At 43.6% G+C, this 24603-nt stretch overlaps 1 protein-coding gene across 1 annotated transcript in view; it reads left to right on the top strand.

The window, feature by feature from the left end:
* The first annotated feature begins 424 nt into the window (after positions 1-424).
* The window catches only part of cdca2 (cell division cycle associated 2), a 60909-nt gene continuing 36730 nt past the window's right edge, over positions 425-24603 (top strand). Inside the window, exons 1-2 of the mRNA XM_063055323.1 lie at positions 425-581; positions 19940-20021. Coding sequence (XP_062911393.1) covers positions 553-581; positions 19940-20021 — 111 coding nt within the window. The 5' untranslated portion in view covers positions 425-552. The remainder of the gene's footprint in view (positions 582-19939; positions 20022-24603) is intronic.

The following is a 24603-nucleotide window of genomic DNA, read 5'->3' as shown; positions in this document are numbered from 1 at the left end:
GTACTCAACACTACACATCTGTAGAAGTTTGTCCAACTTTTATATCATGCCGAATCTCCGCAGACTCCTAAGGATGCTGTTTTCAACATTTCCTGTTTCTATTTCAGATCTCATCATCTGCATGATTCAATGTAATGGGGTGGCTCTGCTGGGTCGGGTTGAACCTTTATTGGGCGTTCGTGTATACCCCGTTAACATCAGCAAAGGAGCCGACCGGCTCTCTAGGACAGGTGACGGCAGCGGCGCGCGTGCGTACTGACTGACAGCCGGGTGGCGGAGAACTACGCAGGCGCACCGCTTCTTTCAAACTCAATCACGTGCCCCGACGAGCAACCGTCTCATCTCGCGCCTCTGCTTCGATTGGACGGGGCTACCCCACATGATCTTCGCTCCCCGTAATGATTGGACGGTTGTCCCAGCCGCGGGCTCCTGCCTAAATTTAAAAAAAATACATGGAATTACAGTAATCAGCAGCTTTCAGGGGTGTCTTGTTACTTTTCAAAATTATTACTTTGCATCGAGGAAGCTCTTGCGTGCGCCGTGCGGTGAAGGATGGATGACAGGCCGGTGGGTGTTAACAGGTAAGCAACGTCAAATGGTTGCCTTGACTCCGCCACCTCCAGTTTAAACTCCATGCGGAATATTCTGGAGGATCAAGAACCAGGACCCCAGTAGCTAAGCTTAGACTTTTGTTCTGAAGGCTGCTCGATTTGACAGACGGTACTGAATTATATAGAAAATATAGAGCGTGTAAAATGGATCCAGCAGTGGCTGGATGGGAGACGCCAGAGGGTAGTGGTGGATAACTGTTTGTCAGATTGGAGGCCGGTGACTAGTGGTGTGCCTCAGGGATCTGTACTGGGTCTAATGTTGTTTGTCATATACATTAATGATCTGGATGATGGAGTGGTAAATTGGATTAGTAAATTATGCAGATGATACTAAGATAGGTGGAGTTGTGGATGATGAAGTAGGTTTTCAAAGCTTGCAGAGAGATTTAGGCCAGTTAGAAGAGGTGGGCTGAAAGATGGCAGACAGAGTTTAATGCTGAAAAATGTGAGGTGCCACATTTTGGTAGGACTAATCAAAATAAGACATACATGGTAAATGGTAGGGCATTAAAGAATGCTGTAGAACAGAGGGATCTAGGAATAATGGTACAGTTCCCTGTAGGTGGAATCTCATGTGGATGGGGTGGTGAAGATAGCTTTTGGTATGCTAGCCTTTATTAATCAGAGCATTCAGTATAGGAGTTGGGATGTAATGTTGAAATTGTACAAGGCATTGGTAAGGCCAAATTTGGAGTATTGTGTACAGTTCTGGTCACCGAAGTATAGGGAGGATGTCAATAAAATTGAGAGAGTACAGAGGAGGTTTACTAAAATGTTGCCTGGGTTTCATCTCCTAAGTTACAGAGAAAGGTTGAACAAGTTAGGTCTTTATTCTTTGAAGCGTAGAAAGTTGAGGGTGGACTTGATAGAGGTGTTTAAAATTATGAAGGGGATTGATAGAGTTAACGTGGATAGGCTTTTTCCTTTGAGAGTGGAGAAGATTCAAACAAGAGGACATGAGTTGAGAGTTAAAGGACAAAAGTTTACGGGTAATGTGAGGGGGAGTTTCTTTACTCAGAGAGTGGTAACTGTGTGGAACGAGCTTCCAGCAGAAGTGGTTGAGGCAGGTTCGATGTTGTCGTTTAAAGCTGGGTTGGACAGATATATGGACAGGAAAGAAATGGAGCGTTATGGGCTGAGTGCAGGTCGGTGAGACTACTTTATACTTTATTGTCGCCGAACAATTGATACTAGAACGTACGATCATCACAGTGATATTTGATTCTGAGCTTCCCACTCCCTGGATTACAAATAATAAATATTAAAAATAGTAAAAATTAGTAAATATTAAAAATTTAAGTTATAAATCATAAACAGGAAATAGAAAAATGGAAAGTAAGGTAGTGCAAAAAAACCGAGAGGCAGGTCCGGATATTTGGAGGGTATGGCCCAGATCCGGGTCAGGATCCATTCAGCAGTCTTATCACAATTGGAAAGAAGCTGTTCCCAAATCTGGCCGTACGAGTCTTCAAGCTCCTGAGCCTTCTCCCAGAGGGAAGAGGGACGAAAAGTGTGTTGGTTGGGTGGGTCGTGTCCTTGATTATCCTGGCAGCACTGCTCCGACAGCGTGCGGTGTAAAGTGAGTCCACGGACGGAAGATTGGTTTGTGTGATGTGATGCGCCGTGTTCATGATCTTCTGCAGCTTTCGGTCTTGGACAGGACAACTTCCATACCAGGTTGTGATGCACCCTAGAAGAATGCTTTCTACGGTGCATCTATAAAAATTGGTGAGGGTTTTAGGGGACACGCCAAATTTCTTTAGTTTTCTGAGGAAGTAAAGGTGCTGGTGGGCCTTCTTGGCAGTGAACTCTGCTTGGTTGGACCAAGTCAGGTCATTTGTGATATTGACCCCGAGGAACTTAAAGCTTTTGACCTGTTCCACTCGCGCACCACCGATGTAAATTGGGTCGTGCGGTCCGCTACTCATTCTGAAGTCAACAACCAATTCCTTTGTCTTGCTGACGTTGAGGGATAGGTTATTGTCTTCGCACCATGCCACCAGGTTCTTAATTTCCTCTCTGTACTCGAACTCATCATTACCCGAGATACAGCTTACAATTGTTGTGTTGTCAGCAAACTTATATATTGAAATTGATGGAAACTTGGCTACACAATCATGGGTGTGCAGTGAGTACAGCAGGGGGCTGAGTACACAGCCTTGTGGGGCACCAGTGCTCAGAGTGATTGTAGGGGAGAGCTTGTCCCCTATTTTTACAGCCTGGGTCCTGTCTGTGAGGAAGTTGAAGATCCAGCTGCAGATCTGAGCGCTAAGGCCCAGGTTCCGGAGCTTAGGAATCAGTTTATTTGGAATGATGGTATTAAAGGCAGAGCTGTAGTCAATGAAAAGGAGCCTTACATATCCGTCTTTATTCTCCAGGTGTTCTAAGGAGGAATGTAGGGCCAGAGAGATGGCATCTGCCGTTGACCTGTTGCTCCAGTAGGCGAATTGCAAAGCGTCGAAGTTGACCAGTAGGCTGTGGTTGATGTGTGCCATAACCAATCACTCGAAGCACTTCATAGCAATTGATGTCAGAGCCACAGATCGATAGTCATTCAGGCATGCCACCTTGCTCTTCTTCGGCACTGGGATTATCATTGCCTTCTTAAAACACGAGGGGATCTTAGACTGAAGCAAGGAGCAGTTGAAGATGTCAGCAAACACTCCAGCTAGCTCGCTTGCACGGGCCCGGAGAACCCGTCCTGGGACGCCATCTGGGCACGTCGTCTTCCTTGGACTTATCTTCAGGAAGGCCCTTCTAAAGTCCTCCTCAGTGACGATGAAACTCAATGTCACCAGGTCCGGTTCATCCGGAGGGAGCGGGACGCTCCTCTTCTGTTCGAATCTTGCGTAGAATACGTTAAGTTCATCAGGAAGAGAAGCGCCACAGTTATTGATATTCCCAGCGTTTTCTTTGCGCCCAGTGATCTCATTTAGACCCTGCCATAGTCTACTGGCATCCCTTTGGTTAGCCTGGGCTTCCAACTTGGCTCGATATTGCCTCTTGGCGTCCTTAGTGGCTTTCCGGAGTTCATGCCTGGATTCCGTGTAGCGACTGGTATCCCCGGACCTAAAAGCCACAGCTCTAGCTTTTAAAAGGGACTTGACCTCATAATTCATCCAAGGTTTTAGGTTAGGGAATACCCGGATCGTCTTGCGAGACACACAGTCCTCCGTGCATTTCCAAATAAAGTCCGTGAGAGCTGAGGCATGCTCATCGAGGTTAGCTGCCGAGTCCTTGAATACTAACCAGTCCACCGATTCAAAGCAGTCATGGAGGACCTCATCCGTTTCCTCCGTCCAACGCGACACTACTTTTGACCTCCCGCTTCAGTTTCTGTTTGTAAGCCGGGAGGAGGAGTATGGCCTGATAGTCCGATTTTCCGAAGTGAGGTTGTGGGATGGAGGGTAGGCATCCTTGACTGCTGTGTAGCAGTGGTCAAGTATATTCGGGCCTCTAGTGGGGCAGGAGACATGTTGGTATAACTTTGGCAGCGCCTTTCTGAGGTTGGCCTGGTTAACGTCCCCGGCTGTAATGAGCAAAGCCTCCGGATACCTGGTCTCACGTTCACTGATGTTGGCATACAGTATGTTCAGAGCACATGCCATGTCCGCCTGGGGGGGAATGTAGACCGCTGTCCGTATGACCGAGGTGAATTCCAGTGGTAGATAGTAGGGACGACACTTCACCGACAGGTGTTCTAGGTCCGGGCTGCAGGAGCTTGTCAGTGCCACTGTGTCCGAGCACCACGCAGTGTTGATCAGTAGGCAGACACCATCTCCCCTCATCTTGCCCGAAGACGCCGTGCGGTCCATCCGATGGATCGAAAATCCCTCCAGTCGGATGGCACAGTCGGAGGAGGCAGGGGAGAGCCAGGCCTCGGTGAAACAGAATACACAGCAGTTCTGCATTTCCCTGCAGTAGGAGAGTCTCCCTTTAAGATCATCCACCTTGTTCTCTATGGCTTGCACATTAGCGAGTAGGATGGTGGGCATAGGGACCCTGAAGCCCCTCAGCTTCAATCTGACCAGCAGCCCAGCTCTTTTCCCAAGCTTCCTCGGTAAATAGTGCATCTTTCCAGGTTTCCATCGATGCAGTGTGTTGTTGTCAGCTCTTTGAGGTAGGAGGACGCGTCCCATGGGGATTGATCTGCGGGTCGCGTTGTCGTGCGCTCCGGTTCGGGCTGAGTAATGGGGGAGGCTCCGCTGCCACTTCCAGCCGCCAGGGACCTGGGCTGTCGATTGGGACGGGCCCCAAAGCCGACACTTAATCCTGGATGGCCGGGCTCCTTGCTGAAACAAGTCCTTAAGCCGAGTCACGGTTGCGGAGGTGAGAGTAAGAATTTGGCACGGACTAGAAGGGCCGAGATGGCCTGTTTCCATGCTGTAATTGTTATATGGCTATATGGTAAAAATTCACTCAACGTATATAGAGGTACACGATTAGGAAAGGTTCAAGGACATCCGGTTCTTGGACCAGAAGGCACCTGAACCAGCGTGGATAATTTCACATTCCTCAACATTAAACTCATTCCATAACCTAAAGGACAGTATTAATTGTTTTTTGTTATTATTTGCATGATTTGTTTTCTTTCACACTTTGATTGTTTGTCAGTCATTGTTTTTAGTTCTTACTTTGTTTTATACTTACTTATGGGTATTCATAAATGGTATCTTTATTTTCCTGTAAATGCCTGCAAGAAATCTCAGAGTAGTATTGTGACATTTAAGTACTTTGATAATACATTTACTTTGAACCTGCACACTGTTGTGTATTTGCCCTGGTTACACAACAATGTTATTAATAAAAACGTTGGAGACGGGAGCCAAGGTTCATGGTTCTTTACTGGCATAATCCGAACTCGGCACACACATAGAGATCAATACGCGCCTAATAGCGCATTCAACGACGTGTTACTTAAACATAAAGTAGTCCCTTTTATACTGTAGGCTATATGGTACACTCCTCCCCTTTTTTAATAGTGTATCAACTTGTTTTTTACTGGGGCATTATGCTAAACAAATATGTTTACCCTTAACATACGAATGCCTCCATTTGTTTACTTAGCAACTTAATAATATCAAATTATAACAAAGTATCATAATAATATTAGAAACATAGAAACATAGAAAATAGGTGCAGGAGTAGGCCATTCGGCCCTTCGAGCCTGCACCGCCATTTATTATGATCATGGCTGATCATCCAACTCAGAACCCAGCCTTCCCTCCATACCCCCTGACCCCTGTAGCCACAAGGGCCATATCTAACTTCCTTTTAAACATAGCTAATGAACTGGCCTCAACAGTTTGCCATGATACTCCAGGTGTGGTCTCACCAAGGCCTTGTACAACTGCAGTAGTACCTCCCTGCTCCTGTACTCGAATCCTCTCGCTATAAATGCCAGCATACCGTTCGCCTTTTTCACCGCCTGCTGTACCTGCATGCCCACTTTCAATGACTGGTGTATAATGACACCCAGGTCTCGTTGCACCTCCCCTTTTCCTAATCGGCCACCATTCAGATAATAATCTGTTTTCCTATTTTTGCCACCAAAGTGGATAACTTCACATTTATCCACATTAAATTGCATCTGCCATGAGTTTGCCCACTCACCCAACCTATCCAAGTCACCCTGCATCCTCTTAGCATCCTCCTCACTGCTAACACTGCCACCCAGCTTTGTGTCATCCGCAAACTTGGAGATGCTGCATTTAATTCCCTCATCCAAGTCATTAATATATATTGTAAACAACTGGGGTCCCAGCACTGAGCCTTGCGGTACCCCACTAGTCACCGCCTGCCATTCTGAAAAGGTCCCGTTTATTCCCACTCTTTGCTTCCTGTCTGCTAACCAATTCTCCACCCATACCAATACCTTACCCCCAATACCGTGTGCTTTAAGTTTGCACACTAATCTCCTGTGTGGGACCTTGTCAAAAGCCTTTTGAAAATCCAAATATACCACATCCACTGGTTCTCCCCTATCCACTCTACTGGTTACATCCTCAAAAAATTCTATGAGATTCGTCAGACATGATTTTCCTTTCACAAATCCATGCTGACTTTGTCCGATCATTTCACCGCTTTCCAAATGTGCTGTTATCACATCCTTGATAACTGACTCCAGCAGTTTCCCCACCACCGACGTTAGGCTAACCGGCCTATAATTCCCCGGTTTCTCTCTCCCTCCTTTTTTAAAAAGTGGGGTTACATTAGCCACCCTCCAATCCTCAGGAACTAGTCCAGAATCTAACGAGTTTTGAAAAATTATCACTAATGCATCCACTATTTCTTGGGCCACTTCCTTAAGCACTCTTGGATGCAGACCATCTGGCCCTGGGGATTTATCTGCCTTCAATCCCTTCAATTTACCTAACACCACTTCCCTACTAACATGTATTTCGCTCAGTTCCTCCATCTCACTGGACCCTCTGTCCCTTACTATTTCTGGAAGATTATTTATGTCCTCCTTAGTGAAGACAGAACCAAAGTAATTATTCAATAGGTCTGCCATGTCCTTGCTCCCCATAATCAATTCACCTGTTTCTGTTTGCAGGGGACCTACATTTGTCTTTATCAGTCTTTTCCTTTTTACATATCTATAAAAGCTTTTACAGTCCGTTTTTATGTTCTCTGCCAGTTTTCTCTCATAATCTTTTTTCCCCTTCCTAATTAAGCCCTTTGTCCTCCTCTGCTGAACTCTGAATTTCTCCCAGTCCTCAGGTGAGCCACTTTCTCTGGCTAATTTGTATGCTACTTCTTTGGAATTGATACTATCCCTAATTTCTCTTGTCAGCCACGGGTGCACTACCTTCCTTGATTTATTCTTTTGCCAAACTGGGATGAACAATTGTTGTAGTTCATCCATGCAACCTTTAAATGCCTGCCATTGCATATCCACCGTCAATCCTTGAAGTGTCACTTGCCAGTCTATCTTGGCTAATTCACGTCTCATACCTTCAAAGTTACCCCTCTTTAAGTTCAGAACCTTTGTTTCTGAATTAACTACGTCACTCTCCATGTTAATGAAGAATTCCACCATATTATGGTCACTCTTACCCAAGGGGCCTCTCACGACAAGATCGCTAATTAACCCTTCCTCATTGCTCAAAACCCAGTCCAGAATAGCCTGCTCTCTAGTCGGTTCCTCGACATGTTGGTTCAAAAAACCATCCCGCATACATTCCAAGAAATCCTCTTCCTCAGCACCTTTACCAATTTGGTTCACCCAGTCTACATGTAGATTGAAGTCACCCATTATAACTGCTGTTCCTTTATTGCACACATTTCTAATTTCCTGTTTAATACCATCTCCGACCTCACTACTACTGTTAGGTGGCCTGTACACAACTCCCACCAGCGTCTTCTGCCCCTTAGTGTTACGCAGCTCTACCCATATCGATTCCACATCTTCCCGGCTTATGTCCTTCCCTTCTATTGCGTTAATCTCTTTTTTAACCAGCAACCCCACCCCACCTCCCCTTCCTTCATGTCTATCCCTCCTGAATATTGAATATCCCTGAACGTTGAGCTCCCATCCCTGGTCACCCTGGAGCCATGTCTCTGTGATCCCAACTATATCATAATCATTAATAACAATCTGCACTTTCAATTCATCCACCTTATTACGAATGCTCCTTGCATTGACACATAAAGCCTTCAGGCGCTCTTTTACAACTCTCTTAGCCCTTTTTAATGCTTGCCCTGGATTTGTCGGCCTGCCACTTTTACTTTTCCCCTTTGTACTTTTTGCTTCTACGCTCACTTTACACCCCTCTGTCTCTCTGCACTGGTTCCCATCCCTCTGTTGTGAACTAACCTCCTCACACCTAGCCGCTTTAATTTGATTCCCACCCCCCAACCATTCTAATTTAAAGTCACCTCAGTAGCCCCCGCTAATCTCCCTGCCAGGATATTGGTCCCCCTAGGATTTAAGTGTAACCCGTCCTTTTTGTACAGGTCACACCTGCGCCAAAAGAGGTCCCAATGATCCAAAAACTTGAATCCCTGCCCCCTGCTCCAATCCCTCAGCCACGCATTTATCCTCCACCTCATCGCATTCCTACTCTCACTGTCGCGTGGCACAGGCAGTAATCCCGAGATTACTACCTTTGCGGTCCTTTTTCTCAACTCCCTTCCTAGCTCCCTATATTCTTCTTTCAGGACCTCATCCCTTTTCCTACCTATGTCATTGGTACCTATATGTACCAGGACCTCTGGCTCTTCACCCTCCCACTTCAGGATATCTTGGACATGATCAGAAATATCCCGGACCCTGGCACCAGGGAGGCAAACTACCATCCGAGTCTCTGGACTGCGTCCACAGAATCGCCTATCTGACCCCCTTACTATCGAGTCCCCTATCACAACTGCCCTCCTCTTCCTTGCCCTACCCTTCTGAGCTACAGGGCCAGACTCTGTGCCGGAGGCAGGGCCACTGTCGCTTCCCCCGGGTAAGCTGTCCCCCCCAACAGTACTCAAACAGGAGTACCTGTTGTTAAGGGGCACAGCCGCCGGGGTACTCCCCATCACCTGCCTTTTCCCCTTCCCCCTCCTAACCGTGACCCACTTGTCTGCCTCCCGTGGCCCCGGCGTGACCACCTGCCTTCCACTCCTCTCTATCACCTCCTCGCTCTCCCTGACCAGACGAAGGTCATCGAGCTGCAGCTCCAGTTCCGTAACGCGGTCCCTTAGGAGCTGCATCCCGATGCACTTGGCGCAGATGTAGACGTCCGGGAGGCTTGGAGACTCCAGGGCCTCCCACATCCGACACCGAGAACAGCAAACTGAATTATAACAATATTGAATTATAACAAGCCTTCTTTTTAACTTTTGATCTAAGATCCATTTATAACTGGCTCTGGGGGGGGGGGGGCGTCTTCTCTAGGTTGTCTGGCACTGAAGCAAATAGGTCTTCACTCTATTGTCTGGAATAAATTGAACAATCCACAAATTGGCAGGTTCCAGCCATAAAGAGTAGTCACCTCCATCTTGCAAAGATGACAAAAGCAAAGTGAAATCCGTGAAAAGGTGAATGTTATTCTTAAAAATATGTACAATCATCAAAACTGAGGTGGCATTGGAAAGTGTCTTCGAATAGTGTGATCTTCAGTCCGTCAATAAACTTGTTTGTTTTAATACAGATTTCCATATAAAAGTCATGAAAAGTTGACCTCTGAGCATAGGGAGTTAAGAAGATGTGCGCCTCCAACTTGCTAAGAGTTCTAGGCAGCAGATCGCCTCCACATAATGAAGACTCTTCTGTGCAGCTGTCCTAGATATATACGCATCTTTGTGCTATCACTTGTCTTCCTTACACATATCTCATTTGTTCCAGCTGAGCTAATTACACAGCCAATCTTCGTATTCTCCTTAGATTCCAAATAGCTAGCCTGACCTTTATGATACCATCTCTTATCGTAATATAACTTGTTACGAACCCACAGGTTTCGTTTACTCTGGACTGTCACTTTAAGAGTGCCGAAGTGAGGCGGGACTATGACGTTGGTCAGGCCCAGCCCATAAAACAACACCCCTATTGCATGAACATAGAAAAATGTAAACTGGCTGAAAAAGAAGTTGAGTATATGTTAGAAAATGGTATTATTAGGCCTTCAACTTCAGATTGGAGCTCACCTTGTGTTATGGTATCTAAACCAGATTGTAGTATTAGGTTTTGTACTGACTATAGAAAGGTGAATGCTGTGGCAAAAACAGATGCTTATCCCATCCCCAGGGTGGATGATTGCATAGATAAGGTTGGATAAGCTAAGTTTCTGACAAAGATCGATCTGTTGAAAGGGTATTGGTGTGTTCCATTGACGGATAGGGGTAGAGAACTTTCTGCGTTTGTGACACCTGGGTTGTATGAATACAATGTTTTGCCGTTTGGGATGAAGAATACTCCAGGAACGTTCCAGAGAATGATTAATTCTGTAAACTGAGGTTTAGAACACACAAATGCTTATTTTGATGATTTAGTCACAGGAAATGACACATGGGAAGCTCACATCTCTGCAGTAGAAAAGCTGTTTGACAAGCTTTCCAAGGCCAACCTTACAGTTAACCTAGCTAAGAGTGAATTTGGCCATGCCACTGTGACCTATCTTGGCTATGTTGTAGGTCAAGGTAAGCTTGTGAAAGTTCAGGCAATTTCTGAAGTGCCCATTCCAACTGGTAAAAAGGCTCTCAGACGATTTCTGGGAATGGTCAGATATTACCGAAAGTTCTGCAAGAACTTTGCCGATATTGCTGTCCCTTTAACTAATCTCTGAAGAAGGGTGAAAAGTTTGTTTGGATTGAACCTTGTCAGGAGGCATTTGATCAATTAAAAGTCATTTTATGTCACCAACCTGTGCTCAGGGCACCTGACTTTCTAAAGCTGTGGATGCCAGTGATGAAACTGCAGGAGCAGTGTTATTACACAGGAGTGATGATGATGTTGATCATCCTGTGGCTTACTTTTCAAGGAAATTTAATGAGCATCAAAGAAATTATTCCACCATAGAGAAAGAGTTGTTGTCACTCATCCTGGCTTTGCAGCATTTTGATGTTTATGTTTGTCCAGCTCAGAAACCACTTGTGGTTTGTACAGATCATAATCCATTAGTGTTTTTGAGTAAGGTAAAGGACAAAAATAAGGTTGTTAAACTGGAGTCTGATTTTGCAAGAATATGATCTTATGATAACTCACATTAAAGGCAAAGATATTATAATTGCTGATTGCTTTTCCAGATGTTAAGCTTGCAATGTATTGTTTATAGTGGAATAGAATCTGGTATTTGTATACGCTTCTGCAATATGTTATATGGTATTTGCAAATGTATTGTTTTATATATTGTAGTTCGCAGTTAAAATTTTGCTCTTGCAGATCAAAATTTTCCATTTTGGGGGAAGTGTTACAAACCCACATGTTTCGTTTACTGTGGACTGTCACTTTAAGAGAGCCTAAGTGAGGCAGGACTATGACATCAGTTACAGGCTGCTGTGAACTTAAACTCATATACAAAGAGCGACCTTCAGTCAGGAGAGAAAGACTGGGGAAGCCGGTAGCTTCAGCTGGTCACAACTGGGGCTTAGAACTCTCTTATGCCCACAAGGGTGGGTTAAACATCGGCACGAGGTGCATAACAAATGTGTGACTGTCACTTCGTACAATCCATAGGAGTGGATTTTTTGGGGTATCTTGTGGGACCACTTTTGTAGCCCTTGCCTGGGTATGTTGTGTGGTAACCTCTGGAAGACGATATTCCTGTGACAGGTCACTTTCGGTGATAATTCGTATGTGGATTTGGAACAACACGTCGGACAAGATCTACGGTGGCTGTTATCTCGTTTTACCATCGTGGAATCTGTGGAATACTTCGTACTTACCTTTTCTCTACGTTTAGATTAGATTATGAGGACACGCAGTCCTCTTTTATTGTCATGTAGTAATGCATGCATTAAGAAATGATACAATTTGTTCCTCCAGAATGATATCACAGAAACACAAGACAAACCAAGACTAAAAAAAAACTGACAAAAACCACATAATTATAACATATAGTTACAACAGTGCAAAGCAATACCATAATTTGATGAAGAACAGACCGTGGGCACAGTAAAAAAAAGTCTCAAAGTCTCTCGAAAGTCCCATTATCTCACGCAGACGGTAGAAGGGAGAAACTCTCCCTGCCATGAGCTTCCAGCGCCGCAAACTTGCCAATGCAGCATCCTGGAAGCACCCGACCACAGTCCGACTCTGAGTCCGTCCGAAATCTTCGAGCCTCCGACACCGAGCACCATCTCTGTCGAGCGCTTCGACCCCGGCCCCGGCAACAGGAAATAGGCAAAGCCGAGGATTTTGGGTCTTCCCCTCCAGAGATTCTCGATCGCACAGTAACAGCGGCAGTGAAGCAGGCATTTCAGAAGTTTCTCCAGATGTTCCTCCGTGCTTCTCATGTCCGTCTCCATCAAATCAGGATTGTGCACGGCACCTATTTAACAAATACGATATTAATTCGGAGCGGCCGCGCGCGCTGCGTTGCGCCGTCATCTTCTCCTCCCCTCCTGATTTCACTTTGGATTACAAATGTCTCTCTCCCATCATTTTATTTCGTGGATTACTGAACTTTCCTACTTTACCATCTCAAGACTTTAAGCCTTATTCCCCCAAGCTCGATAGTCTGGGAGTTATATTTACACACATATCTACACATAACACTGTTAACTTTTGTTTATCTTGGTTGTTACTATTTTTTAAGTAGTTACTAATAAATAGTGGTTTTAACATCAAAACCAGATTCCATGTGTAATCTATTGCTGCTGGTTTGTTTCTAAAACGTTACAATTCGTAACAAACTTTCTATCTTCCATTCGTGCTTCATATCTTTGTGCTGGTGATTCAGCAGGAGTGCTGGGAAGATGCTCAGGAAAGACGGAGATGCTGGTCTTTTCGGAGATTTAAGCTTATTGAGAGTTCGCAGATCTTCCATTATCTGTTCATCTGTTAACAAGTAATTTAACTGTGCAGGTGCAGGTTTTCGTCTTTTGTCTGTAATTGGAACAGGGTCATTAGGTCTCCTTAGTTTCCTAGTCATTATTGGCTTTACCTCCATAGAATCTCCAGTGAGTTCCATTGTTAGCCTCTCATTCTCAATCATCTTTTTCTTTTCTTCTAACTCAATCTTTTTGTCTTCAAATTCCTTCACTGATGCTTTCTTCTCTGCAATATAATTCCTTTCCACTTGTTCTGTCACCAGTTGCAGAAAAAGCTCTGCATTTTGTATTCTTTCCTTGTATTGTTGATCTAGTTTCTTCACCCTTTTCGGATACTCCTGCAAAGTGCCTTCCTGTAACTACTGTAGCTGTCTTTTGAGAGATTCAATTTCTCCTGGTACATCTGCTCTCTTACTTCCAGGTAGTCTTCATCATCTTGCTTATTGGCAATATCTGTCTCACTTGCGTCCTCTGTATCTTCATCTGAGTCGCGGCCACAGATACTGCATTCATCCTCATCGTCAATGCTGTCTAGCTCCTCCTCATTGTTGTAATAGTCGACAATGCGTGAGAGAAGTGTTGTGGACATCTTCCCTGCCAAGCTGCCCTCCTTTGTTGACAGATCTAGTGCCTTGATGGTGTGCCAATCCAACTAGATTTTCCTTAGCCATTCACATCCCATCAACGGTGGTCCTCCATTTTTCAGTACAAAGAGGTTCAGCTGCTGTGTTTTGTCTCCGTAGGTCACCGCCACTTTAATTTTACCTTTGGGATGCACTTTCTGTCCTGTGTAAGTCTTTAGCAGTAGTTTAGTTCATTTCAGAGGTATGTGAGAAAACAGTCGTTTGTAGTCGTGTACAGAGATCACTGTTAAAGCTGAGCCTGTGTCCAACTCCATTTTCAGTCTCACGCCTGCCACTTGTGGAGTGACCCTTATTACTCTTTGATCATCTGTCTTTCTCACGCTGTGAATTTACAGGCAAGACAATTCATTTTCATCTGAATCGTTCTCATCAGAACTGCTTTTTTCCATTTTGTTTACATTGTTGTGCCGTCCTTTCTGGGGCTTCTTGTTTCTCTGTATTTTGTCCTTTTTCTGCTGTTTACTAGCTTTGCATACTCTGCCAATGTGGCCCTGTTTGCCACAGTTTCTGTATTCTTTGTCTTTAAACCAACAGTCATCAGGGTCATGTGACATGTTCCCACAACGGTAACATTTCTTTCCTTCATTTCTGTTCAGTGACATTTTATTCATTTATTCCAGAGATTTTTGTTGTATCTCTGAAGCACCCCGTGCCCAGGAGCAGCTTCTGCGTGGTTTCACAGTGCATGCCACACACTAACCTGTCCCTCAATGCATCCGATAGACCAGCTCCAAATTGACAATGTTCTGATAATTTGCACAATTCAGCACAATATTCCGAAATCCTTTCATTTTTGCTCTGATTCCGTTTGTGAAATTTAAATCTTTCAGCGATGATCAGCAGTTTGGGGTTTAAGTGCTGTTGGAGAGTGTCTACTATTTGCTTGAACGTTTTGTCAGCTGGCTTTTCAGGGTTAACAAGCTCCTCAGCCCCTGGGGGTCAGCGCTGGCTGTGGTCTCGCCTGGATGTGCTGCGGCTTAGACTGTGTCTCTTGGTCTCCTGACGTTCCGACCCCGGCTGTGCTCCCGCTTCCTTTCGGACTCGTGGCCTCGCTCTGCCTCCTTCTCCCGCTCCTTGGCTTGCTCCTTGCGCTCTTCCTCCAAGTGTCGTTTTTAACTAAAACACGGCATTCCGATAAGATGTAGGTTCATTAACCTCGTCGCCAATTTGTTGTGTATGTGGCCTGGTTACACAACAATGCTATTAATAAAAACGCTGGAGATGGGAGCTAAGTTTCATGGTTCTTTACCGGTAGAATCCAAACTCGGCACACACATACAGATCAATACGCACCTAATAGCGCATTCAATGACGTGTTACTAAAACATAAGGTAGTCCCTTTTATACTGTAGGCTATACAGTACACTCACCATAATCATTACCCCAAGAATACTTTGATGCTTGGCACTCAAATTTTGTTGTTACTTTCGTGTTCTATTTTTGTAAAATGGTGTATAATTTATGTTCATTAAGTTTTTCATTGCACCTGTCTTTCAGAATCAGGTTTATTATCACCGGCATGTGCCTGAAATTTTTTAATTAAGCAGCGTCAATTCAATGCAATACATAATATAGAAGAAGGGAAAAAAAAGTAATAATAAATAAATTACAGTATACATATATTGAATAGATTAAAAATCATACAAAACCGGAAATAATATATATTAAAAAAGTGAGGTAGTGTTCACAGGTTCAATCTCCATTTAGAAATCGGATGGCAGAGGGGAAGAAGCTGTTCCTGAATCGCTGAGTGTGTGCTTTCAGACTTCAGTACCTCTTTCCTAATGGTGACAGTGAGCAAAGGGCGTGCCCTGGGTGCTGGGGGGGTCCTTAATAATGGAAGCTGCCTTTCTGAGACACTGCTCCCTAAAGATGTATTTTGTAGGCTGGTACCCAAGATGGAGCCGACTAAATTTATGAACCTCTGCAGCTTCTTTTGATCCTGTGCATTAGCCCCCTGCTCACCTCCCACCTCCCACCTCCCATACCAAGCAGTGATGCAACCTGTCAGAATGCTCTCCACAGTACGTCTATAGAAGTTTTTGAGTGTTTTTGTTGAAATACCAAATTTCTTCAAACTCCTAATGAAGTATAGTCGCAGTCTTGCCTTCTTTATAACTGCATCGATGTGTTGGGACCAGGTTAGATCCTCAGAGGTCTCGACACCCAGGAACTTGAAGCTGCTCACTCTCTCCACTTATGATCCCTCTGAGGATTGGTATGTGTTCCTTCATCTTGCCCTTCCTGAAGTCCACAATCAGCTCTTTCTGAGTGCAAGGTTGTTGCTGTGAGACCACTCCACTAGTTGGCATCTCCTTCTTACACCCTCACGTCTCCATCTGAGATTCTACCAGTAATGGTTGTCTCATCAGCATTTGACAATAAACTTGACTTTTGACTTTGGCTTTAGAGCAGGGTTTCCCAGCCTGCGATTCATGGACCCCTCCATAAGGCTCCATCGTGTAAAAAAGTTTGGGAACTGCTGCTTTAGAGGGACAAGAGCCAAATGTGTTTGGGCAAGGATGTACTGCTGTGGGCTTATAAGGTGTTGGTCAGCCTGAATTTAGAATATAGTCAGTAATTTTGGGACCATATGTCAGGAAAGATGTGCGGGCCATAGGGTCCAGAGGAGGTTCACAAGATTGATCCCACAAGCGAAAAGCTTAATGCATGAGGATCGTATGATGATTTTGTTCTTGAAAGAGTTCAGAAGCATAATGGGAGATATAAAAGTAGCTTTTGTAAGGGCAGCGTTCTTAAGTGTTAGCTCAATTACAGGCTGGTGCAAAGTTCAAAGTACATTTATTGTCAAAGTACATATGTCACCTTATTGACTTATTACTTATTATAAGTAACCTGACACCACCCAGCAATCCCCCTCTTTAATCCCAGCCTATCTCGGGTCAATTTGCAATGATCAATTAACCTACCATCTGGTACATCTTTGGACTTTGGGTGGAAACTGGAGAACCCAGAGGAAACCCATGCATCACTGGGAGAACGTACAGACTCCTTATACACAGTGGTGGGAATTGAACCTGTGTCGCTGGTACTGTAAAGCATTGTGCTAACCACTACAATACTGTGCTGCCTCATATACTTACCCTGAAATTCATTTTTTTGTGGGCATTCACAGTACATACACAGATACAGTAAATGCAAAGAAAGCTGGCCTCAGAACACATCCTACACAGTCAAGAAAGCTCTGCTTTCTCAGAAGGCTGAAGAGGGCTGGACTTGGCACATCTATACTTGTAAATAACAAGCCGCATCACTGCGTAGTATGAAAACAGCACTATGGCAGATAGGCTGCAACGGGTATTCAAAACTGCCCAATACATCACTGGCACCAACCTACCCACCATCAAGGACATGTATACAGAAAGGTGCAGGAATAGGGCCAGTAACAGCATGAAAGATCCCACACCCCACAATATGTATTAATATTTATCGTGTGTTTATTATGATTATTGAGTTCTTTATGTTCATTTCTTTTGTGCCGCAATGGATCCACAGTAACAATTATTTCATTCTCCTTACTCTTGTGTATAGGAAGTGACATTAATCTCGAGTCTTGAAACACAAATAAATCAATGAAAAACTGTACATAAAAAGAGGGACAAACAACCAAAGTGTAAAAAAAAACAAGCTGCAAATACAAAAAGAATAAATAAATAAGCAATAAATATTGAGAACATAAGATGAAGAGTCCCTGAAAGCAAGTCTGTAGGTTGTGGGAACAGTTTGGAGTTGGGGTGAGTGAAGTTATCGCCTCTGGTTCAAAAGCTTGATGGTTGAGACACCTAAAAGAAGGAGCAGTATTCTACCCGAAGTGGTATGTTGTTGAAAGTGGGAAGGAAGTCAGTTTTGGTCTAAAGCACTGAAACTGAATTAACACATGGAAATATTGGGACTGAGAATTTGATTTAAGTAAGTGAAAGCCATTTCTTAGGAATGACAGGATGAAAGGTTGATATATTAAGTCTATGAAAACCAAGAAATGCTTCCACTCTAATGTAATCAACTAAATCAGGCAGTTTATAAAAATGGGGTACTGAGCTTTAGGAAATGCTGGAACTATCACCAGCTGAACTAAGAGAAAGCTGAGCTTCCTACAATTATTTGTTGCAAGAACAAGTTAATGCTTCAGAACAGGAACTTAAAGAAGCCCACTAGTTATGAGATACATTGAAAGAGAGGGAACGACGCAAGGAATACTCCAAATGAATTACTAAGGAAACTGACTGAGAACCCGTCGAGAAATCAACTGGATGAACTGCCTCAATGACTATTGCTTAGTTGTACTCACATCTGGTGTGATGAGGTGCTTTGAAAGGTTGGTCATGGCAGAATCAATTCCCACCTTAGCAAGGTGCTGGACCCACTGTAGTTTGCCTATTGCCACAATTGACCTACAGGGGATGCAGTCATACCTCAGTACTAATCAACAAACTCAAACACTTGGGCCTCTATCTCTTCCTCTGCAACCAGAACCTTGACTTTCTCATTGGGAGACCACATTCAGTGCAGATTGGACATAACATCTCATTGATAATCCACACTGGCACACCTCAAGGATGCAGGCTTAACCCGCTGTTTTACTCTGTCTACACCCAATAGGCACAACTCAAACACCATCTATGAATTTGTTGATGGTACAACTATTGCTGGCAGAATTTCAGATGGTGACGAGGTAGTGTTCAAGAGTGAGATAGATCTGCTGATTGAGTGGTGTTGCAACAGCCTTGCAGTCAACATCACTAAGACCAAGGAATAGATTGGATTTAAGGAAGGGGCAGTCAAGAGAGCACACAACAGTCCTCATCAATGGTTCAGAAGTGGAAAAGGTTAGAAGTTTTACATTCTTAGTTGTCAACATCTCTGAACATCTAGCCTGGACCAACATATTGATGTATTTACAAAGAAGGCACGACAGCGACTATATTTCATTAGGAGCTTGAGAAAACAGTATGTCACCAAAGACACTTGCATATTTCTACAGATGTATCCTGGAAAGCATTCTAACTGGTTACATCACTACTTAGTATGGAGAGTCCACTGTACAGGATCAGAATAAGCTGCAGAGAGTTGTAAATTCAACCTGCTCCATCATGGGCACTAGTCTCCCCAGCATTCAGGGCACCTACAAAAGGCGTTGCCTTAAAAAATTGGTATCCATCGTTAAGGACCCCATCACGCCGGACATGCCCTCTTCTCATTTCCACCATGAAGGAGGAGATACAAAAGCCTGATGACACTCAACATCTTAGGAAGCACTTCTTCCCTTTTGTCATCAGATTTCTGAATGGACAATGAATCTATGTATACTACTACAATTTATTTTGCTCTGTGTTTACACCTATTTAATCTAATTTCTATATGTATATTTATTATTGCAGTTTATAGTTTATTATTATTTATTGTAACATACTGCTGCTGCAAAAGAACAAATTTCACGCCATATGCCAGTGATACTAAACCGATTCTGATTCAGAATGTTACTAGAAGAGTTTCATCTTTGCATTATATGGAGACTAAGTTTGGAAACACCCAATGTTATTGATACCTGTTGTGTTTGAGCAAACAAAATACAGGGATGCATTTATATCGACACTTCAGATGTTTGGTCTTCAGTCACATTTGCTTTTTAGCTTCCTTCCATGGGAGACAATGTTTCAGCACTGAACACTGCAATTAGCAATTAAAGTTAGTGAAGATTCAGGATTGAATTTTATCAGGTGTACAGTACATTGAAACATACAGTAAGATGCATAACTTGCATTAGCAACCAACACACGTGAGGATGTGGTGGGTGCAGCCCACAAGTGTCACCACACATTGTGGCACCAATGCAGCATGCTCACGACATTAGCAGAACAACACAGAACACAACATGCAAAGAAACAAGCCCTGTTCCTCCCTCCCACTCATGTACATACACAGTCCTCTAAACACACGCCAGGCCGTCTTTCGCCTCCAGTAGCCTCTGATTCGGACTAAGACATGCAGGCATTGGGCCTCTGACTACCCCAGTGAACTTGCAGAGATTCGCAGATCCGGGGTTCTGGCCAATGGGCCATAACTTCCGCGCTTCCAATTTGACCTCTGGGCCTTGATCCTTTGGTTTTTCGATGCAATTCTGCACATTGGATGTATTGCATGCTGCACTGCATATTCTCACTGACTTTTTTTTTTAACTTTTAGGAGCTCAAAATATGATTCATCTGCCAAGGACCTTGGCCTGGCAAGAGAATATTGTCTATTAGAAATGTACAAGAACAATGAAGTAAGTGTTGTTGCTGCTATGACTGGGACAATTGCACTAATGACTACAAGATAATTGATGCTAAATTGAATAAAAACGCTTGTATCACCCTGGTGCTGATTCTGATATAGTTTCACTATATAGTATACTGGTTCAGTTTATAATTTGCTGCTTTTACATAATGCTTATTAATATACTTATTCATTTACATAATCAATACAAAAGATCATTGTTCAATATAACATTTTTCAACTAAAACAATATTGAAAGGACTCTGTGTGAACCTGATTTCCAGCAATTGCACTGGAAACTTAGATATGGGTCAATTTGTTGTTTACCTTGATGTTAATTTACAAAGATGACAGTAACAATGTGGCTATCTATAATATTTGTACATGTATTGTTGGGTATGATTATGATTCTATAAGTTTAATTATTTGTATATTACTCATACAGTCACATATCTTGAAAGGAAGGCTGAATATTTGGTACAGTTAGAGAAGAGGCATTCCCATTATAATAAACTTGAACATAAGGGTAGTTCAAAATAAATTTATAGTCAAAGTGTGTGTGTGTGTGTGTGTGTGCGTGTGTGCGTGCGCGCATATTTGAATGCATGCAGTATACAGATTAAAGAGAAGAACTTGTAGCATAGTTATAATCAGCTTGTATGATGTTGTGGGCATCACTGAATCGTAGCTGAAAGAAGATTTTACCTGGGAGCTTAATGTCCAAGAATGCACACTGTAGTGAAAGGACAGGGAGGTAGGCAGAGGGGGTTGAGTAGCTCTGTTGGTAAAAATATGAAATCAAGTAATTAGAAAGAGATGACATAGGATCAGAAAATGTAGAATCGTTGTGTGTAGAGCTAAGAAACTGTAAGGGTAAAAGGACCCTGATGGGAGTTAGATACAGACCTCCGAACAATAACAACGATGTGCTCTAAAAATTACAATGGGAAATAGCAAATGCAAGTCAAAAGCGCAATGTTAAAATAGGCATGGGGATTTTGATATACAGGTAGATTGGGAAAATCAGGTTGGTGCTGGATCCCAAGAGGTGGAATTTGTAGAATGCCTGTGAGATGGGTTTTTAGAGCAGCTCGTGATTGAGCCCAGTAGGGGGTCAGCTATTCTGGTTTGGGTGTCATGCAGTGAACCAGAATTGATTAGAAAGTTTAAGGTAAAGAAACCTTTAGGGGCAGTGATCATAATAGGATAGAATTCACCTTGCAATTTGAGAAGGAGAAGTTGAAGTCAGTTGTATCAGTATTATAGCGGAGTAAAGGGAATTACAGAGACATGAGAGAGGAGCTGGCTGAAAGTGATTGGAAGAGAACACTAGCAGGGATAATGGCAGAGCAGCAATGACAGGAGTTTCTGAGAGCAGTTTGGATGGTGTAGGATAGATACGTACATCCCAAAGAAGAAATTTTCTAAAGGCAGGGTGACGTAACCGTGGATGACAAGAGAAGTCAACGTTAAAGAGAGGGCATATAACAGAGCAAAAATTAGTGGGAAGTTAGAGGATTGGGAAGCTTATAAAAACCAACAGAAGGCATTTAAAAAGTCATAAAGAATACAAAGGTATGCTAGTCAATAGTATTAAAGAAGATACCAAAAGTTTCTTCAGATATATAAAGTGTAAAAGAGAGGTGAGATCAGGTATTGTACCGCTGGAGAACGATGTAGGAGCAGAAGTAATGGGTGGCAAGGAAATGATGGATGAACTGAATAAGTGCATTAGTCTTCACTGTAGAAGACATTAACGGTATGCCAGAAGTTCGAGAGTGTCAGGAGGCAGAAGTGCATGCAGTTGCTATTACTAAGGAGAAGGTGCTAGGGAAGCTGAAAGGTCTGAAGGTAGATAAGTCACCTGGACCAGATGGTCCACACCCCATGGTTCTGAAAGAAGTAGCTGAAGAGGTTGCGGAAGCACTAGTAATGATCTTTGAAGAATCACTAGATCCTGGAGGATTGGAAAATTACAAGTGTCACTCTTCAAGAAGGGAGGGAGGCAGGAGAAATTATAGGCCTGTTAGCCTGACTTCAGTGGTTGAGAAGATGTTGGAGTCGATTGTTAAGAATGTGGTTTCGGGGTACTTGGAGGCACATGGTAAAATAGGCCAAAGTCAGCATGGTTTCCTTAAGAGAAAATCTTGCCTGAAAAAAATTGTTAGAATTCTATGAGGAAATAAAAGGTTAGATAAAAGTGAATTGATGGATATTGTGTAGTTGGATTTTCAGAAGGCCTTTGCAAGGTGCCACACATGATGCTGCTTAACAAGTTCACAGTACATGGTATTACAGGGAAAATACTAGCATGGATGGAGCATTGGCTGTTTGACAGAGACAAAGAGTGGGAATTAAGGGAGCCTTTTCTGGTTGACTGTCAGTGACTAGTGGTGTTCCACAGTGGTCCGTGCTGGGACTGGTTTTTACATTATATGTCAATAATTTAGATGATGGTATCGATGGCCTTGTGGCCAAGTTTGCAGTCAATACGAAGATGAGTGGAGTGTGAGGTGGTGTTGAGGAAGCAGAGAGGCTACAAGAGGTCTTAGAACGATTGGGAGAATTGGCAATGAAGTGACAGATGGAATACAGTGTCGGCAAGTGTATGGTATTGCACTTTGGTAGAAGAAATAAAAGCATGAGCCATTTTCTAAATGGAGAGAAGAATCAAAAATCTGAGGTGCAAAGGGACTTATGACTCCTCATGCAGGATTCCCTAAAAGTTACTTTGTAGGTTGAGTCAGTGGTGAAGAAGGCAAATGCAGTGTTAGCATTCATTTTGAGAGGACTAGAATATAAAAGCAAGGATGTAATGTTGAGGCTTTATAAGGCACTGGTGAGGTCTCATTGGAGTATTGTGAGCAGTTTTGGGTTCCTTGTCTAAGAAAGGATGTGCTGACATTGGAGATGGTTCAAAGGTGGTTCACGAAGATGATTCTGGGATTGAAAGGCTTATCATATAAGAAACGTTTGATGGCTCTGGGCCTGTGCTCTCAGGGATTGAGAAGAATGGCGGGGGGGGGTGGGTGGTGGGAGTCTAATTGAAACCTATCAAGTGTTAAAAAGTCTCAATAGAGTGAATGTGGAGAGGATGATTCCTATGGTGGGGAGTCTCAGAATAGAGGGACATCCATTTAGAATAGAGATGAGGAAGAATTTCTTTAGCCAGAGAGTGGGGAATATGTGGAATTTGTTGTAAGAGGCAGCTGTGGAGTCCAAGTCTTTGAGTATATTTAAGGCAGAGGTTGATGGATTCTTGATTAGTCGGGGCATGAAGGGATATGGGGAGAAGGCAGGAGATTAAAGATGAGACGGAAATGGATCAGGCAACACACATAAAAATTGCTGGTGAACGCAGCAGGCCAGGCAGCATCTCTAGGAAGAGGTACAGTCGACGTTTTGGGCTGAGACCCTTCGTCAGGACTAACTGAAAGAAGAGCTAGTAAGAGATTTGAAAGTGGGAGGGGGAGGGGGAGATCCAAAATGATAGGAGAAGACAGGAAGGGGAAGGATGGAGCCAAGAGCTGGACAGTTGATTGGCAAAAGGGATATGAGAGGATCATGGGACAGGAGGCCCAGGGAGAAAGAAAGGGGGGGGGAGAAAAACCCGGAGGATGGGCAAGGGGTATAGTGAGAGAGAAAAAGAATGTGTGTGTATATAAATAAATAACGGATGGGGTACGAGGGGGAGGTGGGGCATTAGCGGAAGTTTGAGAAGTCAGTGTTCATGCTGTCAGGTTGGAGGCTACCCAGATGGAATATAAGGTGTTGTTCCTTCAACCTGAGTGTGGCTTCATCTTTACAGTGGAGGAGGCCGTGGATAGACATATCAGAATGGGAATGGGACGTGGAATTAAAATGTGTGGCCAAAACTTCTGCCAATGCCCCACCTCCCCCTCGTACCCCATCCGTTATTTATTTATATACACACATTCTTTGTCTCTTTCTCCTTTTTCTCCCTCTGTCCCTCTCATTATACCCCTTGTCCATCCTCTGGGCTTTTTTCCCCCTCCCCCTTTTCTTTCTCCCCCTTTCTTTCTCCCTGGGCCTCCTGTCCCATGATCCTCTCATATCCCTTTTGCCAATCAACTGTCCAGCTCTTGGCTCCATCCCTCCCCCTCCTGGCTTCTCCTGTCATTTCGGATCTCCCCTTCCCCCTCCCACTTTTAAATCTCTTACTAACTCTTCTTTCAGTTCGTCCTGACGAAGGGTCTCGGCCCGAAACGTCGATTGTACCTCTTCCTAGAGATGCTGCCTGGCCTGCTGCATTCACCAGCAATTTTCATGTGTGTTGCTTGAAATTCCAGCATCTGCAGATTTCCTCGTGTTTGCGTAGGGAAATGGATCAGCAATGATGAAATGGTGGAGCAGACTCAATGGGTCACATGGCCTAATTTTGCTCCTATATCTAATGGTCTTATGATCTTTTATCTCTATTTACCACCTTGAGATTCATTTACTCATAGGCATTTACTTGGGAAAAAAAGAAATACAGTAGAATTTTATGAAAATCTATATGTAAAAAGACAGGCTGACAACTAATGTGCGAAATAAGACGAACTGCAAATATAATACTGAGAATATGAGTT

Source organism: Mobula hypostoma, chromosome 8, assembly GCF_963921235.1.
Source record: "Mobula hypostoma chromosome 8, sMobHyp1.1, whole genome shotgun sequence".
Lineage (NCBI taxonomy): Eukaryota > Metazoa > Chordata > Chondrichthyes > Myliobatiformes > Myliobatidae > Mobula > Mobula hypostoma.
Note: the sequence above shows the minus strand (reverse complement) of the source record. Positions and strands in the feature narration are given on the sequence as shown.